The sequence below is a fragment of the Mizuhopecten yessoensis genome, unplaced genomic scaffold (genome assembly GCF_002113885.1).
Source record: "Mizuhopecten yessoensis strain PY_sf001 unplaced genomic scaffold, ASM211388v2 scaffold717, whole genome shotgun sequence".
Lineage (NCBI taxonomy): Eukaryota > Metazoa > Mollusca > Bivalvia > Pectinida > Pectinidae > Mizuhopecten > Mizuhopecten yessoensis.
The window spans coordinates 463,934-476,060 of record NW_018403686.1 but is presented as its reverse complement, the minus strand read 5'-3'; the positions used below and the strand labels follow the sequence as shown (position 1 = coordinate 476,060).

Here is a 12,127-nt window from a genome sequence, read left to right as displayed (position 1 = left end):
ACAACAGAACCAGTCTCAGCATGTCCATGTAAGATGATTATGGTAAGACTATTGGAAGTTATTCAGAGCGGAAAAAAATACAAGAAGGTCCGGAACAACGTATAACTTTGATAATGCTTAAAGATCTCTTCACCGTTTTGGTTATTTAAAAAAGAATGACAGAATTGTATATGTTGATGAAAAACATAAAATGCCTTAGGTTTGAAGATTTCTTTTGATCTTATAAATAACAAATATCTTAATACAAAAACCGTTTGAAATTAGAATTTTGAAGTTCTACAGCGACGAATATAAAACAAATACAGTGTATCTGTAAAAATGATATGAATATTGTCGAATGATGAATGCATCTTGTATCAGTTTTCAGTTGGTACAGGTTATGTCGGCATACTTTTTAGATTTAATCAATTAAAGAAATACAGATAGAGTGTCACGTTTAGATTCAACTTTTTAATGCGTTGACGCTAAATATGTTCTGCGATAATGTGCAGAGTTATCCAAACTCATTAAGTAGAGTGCAATCATGACTGCTTATTAATTATATGAAACAAATTATCTTCTACAGAAACGTGTAGTTCATCTCAAAATCAACAAAATAGTTGTCGTTAGATGCAAATGTAAATACTGCCTAAGGTTTGTGGTGCACTTCACTATGTTTAAAATGTAGGAAGTACCTTTAACAGAATTTGATTTGTTTTTAAGGAATGAAATTTTGTTAAGTTGATTTATTGGTAAATTATATTTTTTTCAATATTTGAAGTGTTTGACATTCCTAATTATTATTGTGTCAATCAAACTATTATTAAAATGTTTTTCAATTGTTTTATTCCTTTCTCAGCCAAATTAGCAAACTCTTATCTTAACTAGAAACACTACTTCATATAATATACTAATTAATTTGTATGCCATGTATGCTGTGCTTTGCTACTCAATAATATACTATGCTATGTATGAATTAATTAATTAATTAATAACGTGAAAATTGGAAAGAAACGATTATATCGTAAAAGGATTATGACTTGCACAATCAATCTTGCATATTTTTTTGGAATTAGTTTGGTCGATGTATTCATCTACAATCGGCAACCCTACCTATGCCGCTACAACAAAGATGAAATTGTAGACCAGCAAGAAATAATAGATACAAAACCAGAAATTGTTTTGCGGTAACCAAATTTCCATAAACATCGGGAAACCATCTTTAATTATTATTATTTAGTTTTTAATTTCGCTAGAACCTATTTTCATATCTATTTCTCAATTAGGGAAATATTACAGTTTGTTTGTGACGTCTAAATCTATTTTGGGCACATGTAGCTTTCTCTCTGTTGTAGTTTTATTAAAACTGCACGAAAACGTTGAAGCCCTGAAAACAGAAATGAATACAATAATATTGCTTAAAATATATATCTTATGTCACCCTTGAAATATTATCTATCAGAAAAAAACTATTGTCGAAGTAGCTTCGTTCTGGATATTAATTTTCACTAGAACACACAGTTAAAACTTGCAAGTCCGATGTACGGTAACAATTTAACGGCTATTACAGGATACATATAATTTATTTTAGGAACGTCTTTATTTTTAAAAATGTAAGAAATATCTTTTGGCCTATTTCTGATAGGGTATTGTCGCTATCTTTATGAATCAGTCATCTTTTTCTTCTGAAAATAAAGAATGTGATGTGATGCTCTATAAATATTTATTGAAATGTAAATTCCACTTATATCTTTCCAAGAACTTACTGATACAAAAATATAATCAAATGAGTACCTTCTTGGACATATTGTTTCGGCAAAGTGAAGGCCAAACGAAACCAGCCTGGGACCTGACAAAACATTTCCTTGCCTGGATAAACGAAGAGACCAGCTTCCATAAACATGTTGAACAGTTTCATTTCCTCCTCACTCGTTCGTTCCTTTAAAAACTTACAAAAAATGAATTCATAGTCAAAACTTTTATATTGTTACCACTAGAAATGTTCACACTTCATTTATATAGATTATTGTGTGTTTTAGTACCTAACTAACCGTGTAACATGTTATACGACTTCCTTATAAATGGTTGTTTTAATGTCGTTCTCATTGTGCTATGTTGTTAAAGGGAAACACAAAAGAAAATCGCAAAAATAGTCATTTGAACCCACAGTCGACCCCAGAAGACGATTTTAACTAATGTGAGTTAAGAACAAAAACAAAACAAAATAAAACAACGCTATACAAAATCTCCGGGTTTTTTTGGCGTTTCCTGCTCCACATGTGACACTTGTCCTGATGTCTCGCATTAATCGTTATGAAATATGCATATCGTCACCGATCAAACACAAAGTGAACTACTAATTAATTGCCAGAGACAATGGATGTAAAAATAATTACTCTGGACCTTACAATACACTAGTTCGGTATCAACGCTCATTGAAGCGTATAAGGTAGAATATGCTAGCCATAAATATTTTTGGTCAGAAGACCGTATTTTTCATGTAAATAAGTAAATTCTGATACTACTAGGTCCTCGTATATTCATAACTGCAGGCCATGGAGTAGTGATTTGTCATATTAGGTCCACGAACAGGGCAACTGGAGAAAGTCGCCGTATCTGTCATAGAGGCTGAGAACAACAATGACGTACTGTCATAAGATGAGAAAATATTTGTAAATAGACGACCGCTTTGTATGTGTTGATTTGTAACACTATAACGTTGACTACCTGGGATAAATCCATCCAGAAGAAGATCACATTTCGACAGCTGTACGCTGTAGGAATATTCAACTCATCCAGTACATCTTTCACTAGTTTATAAGTCTCCTTTGCTCTGTTGTAATAGGTAGGGAAGTAGGTGTTGTTTAGCCATTCTGGAAAAGAGATACTTATGTAATCAGTCACTTGCAGGCGTAATAAAACCACTTGTACGTTATCATACCATTCAAGCATTACTTGGTGTTAAAGTACAGTTGTGTGACCGCACAACGCACCAAAAATACCGTGCGCTCTCCGTGCATACATCGTTCACACACCGTTCGCACATCGTCCACACATGGTGCACACAACTGTGCGATTAAACAATCGTTCGCCCCGTTGTGCGCTTCTCTCCGCACAACTGTGCGATATGGTACAATTTGTTGATCAATATTACGGAATGAAAACAATACGGAAGGCTCGTATGCAATAATGTACACTGTATATATAACTGTAATTTCTCATCACAATAATTAGGATTATGTACAAGATACCAAAACGTGTTACACAGTATACAGTGACCGTTAGACTGTCAAGAATGGGTTTGGCTCCTCGTAAGAGAACAGGTAAATAACAATTTGATGAGTGACCGGAGTTTTACCTGGCCTTTGCCTGACACTTGATACCGTATGACCGTTCTGAAAACACAACTGGACGTTTAATATTTGTTATTTGCATTCGTTTTGGTCTATAGCTCCCTTTCACCTGGTTTTCACTCCTTGGCGATTTCCGTAAGTGCCCCGGGCGGGGGGAAAACTACGGTCCAGGTAGAAAGTGGCTATGTTTACCTGTGTTGCCGAGACTGTGTTGTAATTTTGCATGTGTCGATTAAGGTCGACAAACCGAAAACACCATTTCTATATTGAAGAAAGTATAGACAGAAAGATCAGCTTATAGATGTAGCTTGAATATAGAAACATACTAAAAAATCAAGTGTATATGTTTAAACACGAAACCGTATATATTGTTAAGCCATTCCTCAATTTACACAAACCACGATTGTTATCGCACGACGTTCGTCGATCGTCCGCACAAATGTGCGCAAGCAATGATCGTCAAATTTTTGATCGTTCGCACTTCGTGCACACATCGTTCAGACACCGTTCACACATCGTGCGCACACCGCACATCGTGTAACGTTGTGCGATCCCACAACTTTAACAGTGTGTAATACAAAGTAATTTATTGATATATTTTTGTTTTAAAAACAAATAATTATTTCATTTCTGTACTATTATGCTGAATGTGTTTTCTCCTTTCGTCTGCTCCTATTCTGTCCATCGTGTTAGTGTGGCGTCTGTGGTAGGTCTTGTTTCCACACCTATTCTACCTTCGTTTCTAAAGTAGGATATGCATTACCGTAGTGTTTTTAGCTCACCTGGATCGAAGAACCAAGTGAGCTAATGCCGTGGCGCGGCGTCCGTCCGTTGTCCAGAGTCAATATTTTACTTTAAACAACTTCTTCTTTATAACCAAAAGGCCTAGGGTGATGGTATTTGGCCAGAAGCAAACTTGGATGAAGAGCTACCAAGTTTGTTCAATGAATGACCATCACCCATATTCAAGGTCAGAGGGGTCAAATATGCTCAAATCTTTAAACAACTTCTTCTGAATTATAAAAAAACCAGGGTGATGATATTTGGACAGTAGCGTGCTGGGATGAAAGGCTACTATGTTTGTTCAAATGAATGACCTTAACTCATATTCAAGGTCACAGGGGTCAATTGTCTAAAAAAAGTAATTTAAAACCTCTTCTGAATAACTAAAAGGACAAGGATGTTAATATTTGGTCAGGAGCATGCTGGGATGAATTCTACCAAGTTTGTTCAAATGAATGACCTTGAATCATATTCAAGGTCACAAGGGTCAAATATGAATAAAAAACTTTTAAACGACTTAGACAACCCAGATATTTGATATTTGGCCAGTAGCATACTGGTATGAAGGGCTATCAATTTTGTTGAAAGCAATGACCTTGATTTGTATTCTAGTTCACAGGGGTCAAATCTGTTTTAAATCTTTAAACTACTACTTCTGATAAACTAACTCTGACCTACGTTTTGACCTTTGACCTTCATCAAAGAAAAAAATTGTCCGGGCTCTTTATCCTTCACTACTAGGTAATGGAACTTCATACTTGGGGTATGGGCTCATCTTGGAGTATCGAGTATCAAAAGTAGGTCTCTCTGACCTACATTTAGACCTTTGACCTGCATGAAAGAAAGTTTGTCCGGGTTGGATCTCCTACACTACTAGTCACTGGAACTTTATACTCGGAGTATGGGTTCGTTTTGTGAGGCGGTGTGTCGTATATCAAAGTATGTCACTCTGTTTTGACCAGGTCACTGACACTGAGGGTGTGTCAAACATTCATATATAGAAATAGTTCCCGCACGAACTTATCATCTGTGCAGTTCACAATCGGTGGGGGAATTATAATTCGCCGAATTGTCTTGTTTAGTCAAATATGTATAAAAATGTAAATGACCTAATCTCAATGAAGTAAAGGTCTAGGGTGTTGATATTTTGCAAGTTGCATGCGGGCTATACAATTTGTTCAACATAATGACCTTGTTCGACTTTCAAGATCACAGAGGTCAAATGTTTTTAAATCTTTTAATAGATTTTTTAATGACGTATAGTCATAAATACTTATATTTTGCCTGTAGCCTTATCTTAGATCATTTTTAAGGTTACGAGTAAGAGATAAATACCAGATGGGCGCTGCAGGTCCGTCGGGCCTCTTGTTTTGTCCTAGTTTGTCTTTCATATTACGATTGAGTGTTTGGTATGCATTGCTCTATGTGTTTGCTATGAATTCAGGTTAGGTGTTTAATATGGAGTACCTGTGTCGGACAGAATGCCATTGATCAACATTTGTGTAGGGGCAGGTATGGAACAAAACATTGCCATCTTCTTCAGGTGATTGATGACCCTCACATCATGGGAATACACAACACCACATCGAAATCCTGATAATCCAAAATCCTAGGAAACGTGAAACATGAAAATATAAACTCTTCTTTATATCAGATAGCTATATATTTTTTTTTTTAAACAGGTATTTTCTTACTTCATATGTCTAGTGATTATTTTAACTCAAATAGACTGTCTTGGATTTTTTTCTGTCAATGTGTCCATGACATATTGGCCAAATGTTAATAAATGTGCCATGTTATGTGGTGTTAAGGAATTAAATCTCTTTCTCTGTATTTATACATATGTTAAAAAAATATTTTTTGGGAAAAGAGTTTCATTATTATGAACACAAAAGCGGAGAAATTGTTAATATGGCGCAGAAACAAGGTTGACTTTGTTTGGCTATTCTGCTTGAATTTTTTATAACAGGTGCTTCATCTCTACATTTTTCCGATGTTTATTCTTTTATAACAATACTTGCTAAATTTCGGTAAGTCATGAACGCATGAATTGCTATTCATTATTGTACATGAAATGTGTTTAAAACAACGTTATATTTTATATCATTTGGATCAATAATTATATATTTCTATTTCTTATATATTACCTTACTTAAACCCCAAATGAAGTGAGTCTTGTCTGGATCAGGAATGGGCATAGACAAAACACTTGTAAAACAATCTTGACCTTGTGTCGACAAAGCATATATTTCATCAAATATGACGTGGAGGTCCTCTCTGTCAGTAAACAAATAACGTATTTGTATGAAACTGTAATGCAGACCAAGAACAGAAATGATGAAGTCATCATAAAAGCAAAGTAGTTACCGTTTGCAGAACTCCATCAAATCAGCAAGTTCGTGAGGGGTATATACTTTACCCGTAGGGTTACTTGGACTAGTTAAGATCACTCCACGGACATTAAAACCCTACAACAAAACAGATGATTACATTATATAATAAACATAATTGAAAAAAAAAACATTTGAAATTAAGGTATCGATTACAGATAACGGTATATGATAATTGGATATAAATAGCTTTTGTATTATGTCTCAGAAGAAGGATGATATTGCGTTGTGATACTTCGAAAATGTATTGAATTGCAGTATATTGTTAAACATTAAAAAAATAAAGTGCGTTATAACACCTGTGTTTTATATGTCTATACCACGATAATGATGGTAAATGACCCCTTTGTTGGATGTTCTTGTTTTTGTTTGCAACATAAAGTCAAAAGATCCAGTTTAGAATTGATGAGTTGAAGACACTATAAAAGTTGACAACATCCCGAGGCTACAATTAATTATAACACTTCCTCCTTACTTCTTGTTTCGCTCTTTGCAAGTATGAACCCAACAGGTCTGTACGCATTTTACATGGATCAGCCGAACATTCCTCCTGAAATTATCAGTTCTATGCTTTAAAATCAACGAAAAAAAAGCTTTGTTATTGTAGCCTACGTATCTATATAATCTACATTTACTTTGTAAACAGTATCTCTGTATTTGGAAAAGTGATATCAAAATTCAAAACATATACTACGGTATGACTATAAACAACATTCGTTAATTACAAAAATGAATTGGAACATGTTGAATAGATGCACCTGTGCAATTAGCCTCAAAGTAAGTAAACCTAGTTTAGATTATCAAAGTTCTAAATCTGCTATAATATATGTTTAAACGTGTGCTATAAACAACCAATGATTGAAGACAATATTTCGACTTACGTCAAACATTGGTACCTCGTAGATGTCTACTCCACCTATGTCTAACATGTCGTATTTAAGATTTATGTACGCCGGGGTAGGGCACAGGAAAACATCTGTCAAACGAATACATGCCTCATATAAGTGGGATCCTTATCCAACGCACCCTGCATCAATTTGATACTAACTATCGCTTTAAGGCTATTTAAACTATGTGCTTTATTTATAACAAAAAAAACACCTGGCATACTCATAGCCTCTGTCAAATTATTTGGTTAAATTCCCAATTAGTGCAACATCCATACCGCATAGGTATACTAACTAAAGTAAAATATTCATGTTTTATCATTATTAATGATGCAAATTATTGTATTCGTTATTTTGTTTGTTACACTTTATTAAGAATTGTTATATTTTATAGCACCATTTATAAGTCCTAATAATTGTTTATATAACTCCAGAAAGAATCATGAAAAACATTTATATTTCTTTTCTGACAATTCCAACACATTTAAGTACAGGCCTCAATTAAAAGCCCTAATTTCCCATTGACGCAAAATTGAAGTTTTCGCTAACTACTGGTTAAAGTCAAATAGCATTTTAGCAACCGGGCTTGAGCTCTATTTATTTTAAAATTACCGTATATTTCATATTGAAACAATTTCAGGTAGGGTATCTGCTTTTTTATATTTTATTTAAGCGTGATTTTAACAGGGGCTTTTTCAGAACGGAGATCATATATTCATCTGACCATCTTAGTTTTATTTTCAGATATTTATTGATGTTCTGTCAGTAAATATCTGTCAGTAAATAATATGAATTGCGAAACCTAACTGCATTTCCTTTATCATTCAGAACTTGTAATCATGTATACATCCGACTTATATTATTAAGTATAATAAATTAATATTGATCTACAGTAGGGCGGGTGCCATATCAAACGCAGAAAACGTCTGAACGAGATCAAATAGCATAACGACATAGAAAGATAGGCTTGATAGCTTGATGCTCGTCATACCTCCAACATCTGCCAGAGCAAATGCCAGTGCATTCAGTGTTGCTGCCACTCCATCCAAAAGTATGATCTGAAATCAACAGCTTTTTGTTAAGGTATTTAGTTTACCTACTATCTAAACGTACAATAATCGTATGTACGATAAAACGTATGGAACATTTTCGAGTATTGTTAGCGGGAAGCCTTACCTACTATTTAAACGTACAATAATCGTATGTACGATAAAACGTACGGAATATTTTCGAGTATTGTTAGCGGGAAGCCTTATCATCAAACCCTATATATACCACAGCGTGCCTGATTGGATTATATTGATGACGTGACAGAGAAATAAAAATACCATATTCCCCATGCGTATTCGAGAGGCTTTGGTCACATTTCCTTTATTCCGAGCCACTGTAAAAACAAGCAAGAGGTACAAATGTACCAGATCTCCGAGTGACTGCAGCAGACTAAAACAATGACGTATCAGCAACATTAAGCCACACTAAACAACGATGAGTATGGAGTTAGGTTGATTATCAGTTACATTTATTAAAGTAGAATACAATTCAATTTGGCAGTTAACGCCACCAACGTAATTTATTCTACCTTTACACGTCATATTTTTAGATTTGTTTTGAAAATCAACACAATCAATGTTGTGAATCTTGTAATGATTGACATGTTACCGACCGATGATGTACTATTTGATTTATAATTTTTGACAAACTTACGTTTTCCTCTTTGATTCTTATCGTGCTTTTGAAGTGTTCCTCTATGAACTTGCTGAAGGTTTTCCTTACTCTTTAACAATGTAAAATGTAACCTATTTCATACAGTACTTACACAATAGTTAACCAAAATACACATTTAGATAGAAAGTTAAAAAAATCAAATATTTGCTGATTTGTTGAGACATACGTCATTAAAGAATATCATATGTCCATATTACTTGTTTCATATTCGTCTCCAATATATAAAAAACAGTATACTAATCTATATGTTATGTTGTCTACAATATAAATAAAGAGCATGCTTTGTATCACTAATACGTGTCTAGCTCGTATAAAGTTGATGAATAAATATACATACATGTATAAACCATATATATGTTGTTGGATAAGTTACATCAGGATTTATTACACGGTGCTGTTTTTGAATTGAAAAAAATAATATGAACTTACCGGTACAATCCACAAGGGTTGTAATAGTAAAGAACGTCTTTGCTCACACAGTCAGTTGACCGTGATATCTCAGCAATCTATAACATTCAAATGACACTGTTGCAAACATATATCTGTATCATATGTCAAACAGACGCAATCACAAATATACGAAACTCTCTAATCGCGGTATTATAACTTCCATTAACGTATTTATATAGCACCTACTATTTACAGGTTATCTAAAGAATGACGTGCTCTAAAATTTTGCCTGCTTTACTTTCTTTCCTGTTGTCACTGAAAGTATTGCATTCTGTACTTCAAACCACGTTTAAAGTTAATATTTAGTTTATACAAGACTACCTTTGGACGAAAACTTACCTTTTTTAGCCATAGGTCTTCACATAACTTGTTTTCTGCTAAACCAAGATCAATGTATCCCTTCGTGTGAAAAAAATGGCTAACGACGTTAGTTTAGACGAAATCGATAAAGCTGTATTCAAACTAATATATAAAATGTCTTAATTTATTATTTTGATAATTTTAACTTATCATGTTAAAAAAACAATTACATTTATTTATTTACGTAAATACATTTATCTAATGCCTTAAGCAAACTCATTGATCAATATCCTTTATTTAAAAATGCCTATCTAAATTGATATGTTCTCACAACAGTTACCCTCTAAACATCATTAAATTTCGTCCCCGAGAAGTAATGTCCCTGTACATGGATATATTTCTGTTAGAACAATGACCATTAATACATCGAAAACAAATAATATCACTGTTACCCGCGGATTTGTAACATGATCGTAACGGTAAGCCGCTACTTTTTTGGTGTTGAATAGAAGGACACTTTCTTTCGTGGAGTTTTGAGCCCTTTTCGAAGTCATGTCTGCAAAAAACGAATTATATTTAAGGCATCGAATCATTGGTTTGATACTATCCCACAGATTAAAACTGGATGTAATGGACACCGATAATACAGTTATGATAATGATTATTAAAATGTAGGTAGTAATTTTCCTGCGATTTTGAAAATTTGTTTGTTAATGCGGGGATTTTCCTAAATTAAAATCAATTGCTAAATTTTGTGGTTATGAGCGAGTAATCCTTGCTATTTTGACATGAACAGGTGGTTAATTTCTGGCCAAACTATGCCCACTAAAAAGTTTTTTCACATTTATTGAAAGTAGTTTAGTGTTACAAGTCAATTTGCAGTTTTGCTAAAATCTGGAATGAGATAATTTCTGGTGGCGGCGCCAAGTACCAGATACAACTGTAGGAACCAAAGCATGCACTAAAGTTCTATGTGTGGTCCTTGCCATGTGGCGGGTTCGAGGTTGCCACCAGCAATAATAAGTATGTAGTGTTTATTTTTCTTTAAATTACAGCTATTCAAAATGACGGCTGACCACAGAGTCATGTCTTTATATAGCTTATTGGCAGATCTTGTCACACATTTATTTATTTTAATTGAGGTGGCCCCAATCCCAATTTTGGGAGGTAACCTTTTGGTGACGAAGCCATGTCCACAATCGCCAAACATAGCATAAAGACAACAAAATTATCACAGTTTATTGGCTTTTGTATAGGGTTATTCAGAATTGTTGAAGGAATATTAAAACAGTGTGAACTGAAGTTTTGATTGTTTGTTATCCCTGATAATGGGTTCAAACTCTAGTATTACATGTATGAAGTACTACGTGGTAAACAGTCAATGTTAAATAAACGTGTTAACCTTTTGGTTTAGAGAACTTTATTTTGAAAAACAATTATAATGACATCCAAGATATTTGTATTTCCATAACATTGTGCAACAAGAGGCCAAAAGGGCCTGTATCGCTCACCTTAATATGTTTAAAATAATTGGTATGAAGTAAAGATATAGCACTCCATGGTAGGTGCTGTAAGTACATATGAAATTTCAGAAAGATCCATCCAGTACTTGAGATTTGCCGAGAACAAACTTCAAACAGAGCCCCATCCCTATGCCCTTAGGGGGTCATACCCAACGTTTATACAAGATTGAGTCCCCTTGGCTTAAAGGATGCTCCAGACTAAATAAGGATAAAATCCCGTAATCCCGATGGTCGAAGAAGGATTTTAAAGGTTTTACTTCTATTTCTCCTATTGGGCCCCAGCCTTTTGCCCTCTGGGATACCACACCAACTGCTAATACAAAATTGACTCCTCTTGGCCCAAGGATGCTCCAGACTAAACTAGAACTGTAAGCCAAAGGTCTAAAGATGATACAAATTGAAACTTTTATGAAATACCTGAAAATTTAGTGGGTGAAAAGGTTATATGATGCAAATTTGGATTGGCAAAGTTTAGCAAAATCTAATTTTAGTAAATTCTGGAGGGGAGAGGTTATGGAATATGAAAAAACAAATCTGGAGGAAATATCGAAAAATTATAACTAATGTTTTCTGGAAAGATGTTATTTTAGCATGAAAATAATATAAAGATGATAATAATGAAGAATCAGGTTTTCTTGGCGATGGTCATTTGAATTACATACCAGTTCCTAGTTTCAAACAATGTATTGAATATGAAAGGAATGGGGTAAAGACAGTTAAGGACTTGTTGAACAATA

General features: G+C 34.1%; 1 protein-coding gene across 1 annotated transcript; it reads right to left on the bottom strand.

Moving 5' to 3' along the window:
• Positions 1-2,132: 2,132 nt before the first annotated feature.
• LOC110452097 (probable inactive 1-aminocyclopropane-1-carboxylate synthase-like protein 2) lies at positions 2,133-10,421 on the bottom strand. Its single transcript, XM_021500423.1, has 10 exons — positions 10,320-10,421; positions 9,547-9,623; positions 9,097-9,166; positions 8,384-8,450; positions 7,387-7,481; positions 6,483-6,583; positions 6,263-6,392; positions 5,583-5,724; positions 2,707-2,852; positions 2,133-2,171 (listed from the first exon to the last, which is right to left on the bottom strand). Exons 1-10 carry the CDS (start codon positions 10,419-10,421, stop codon positions 2,133-2,135), a joined length of 969 nt encoding a protein of 322 aa, XP_021356098.1.
• Positions 10,422-12,127: the final 1,706 nt, after the last annotated feature.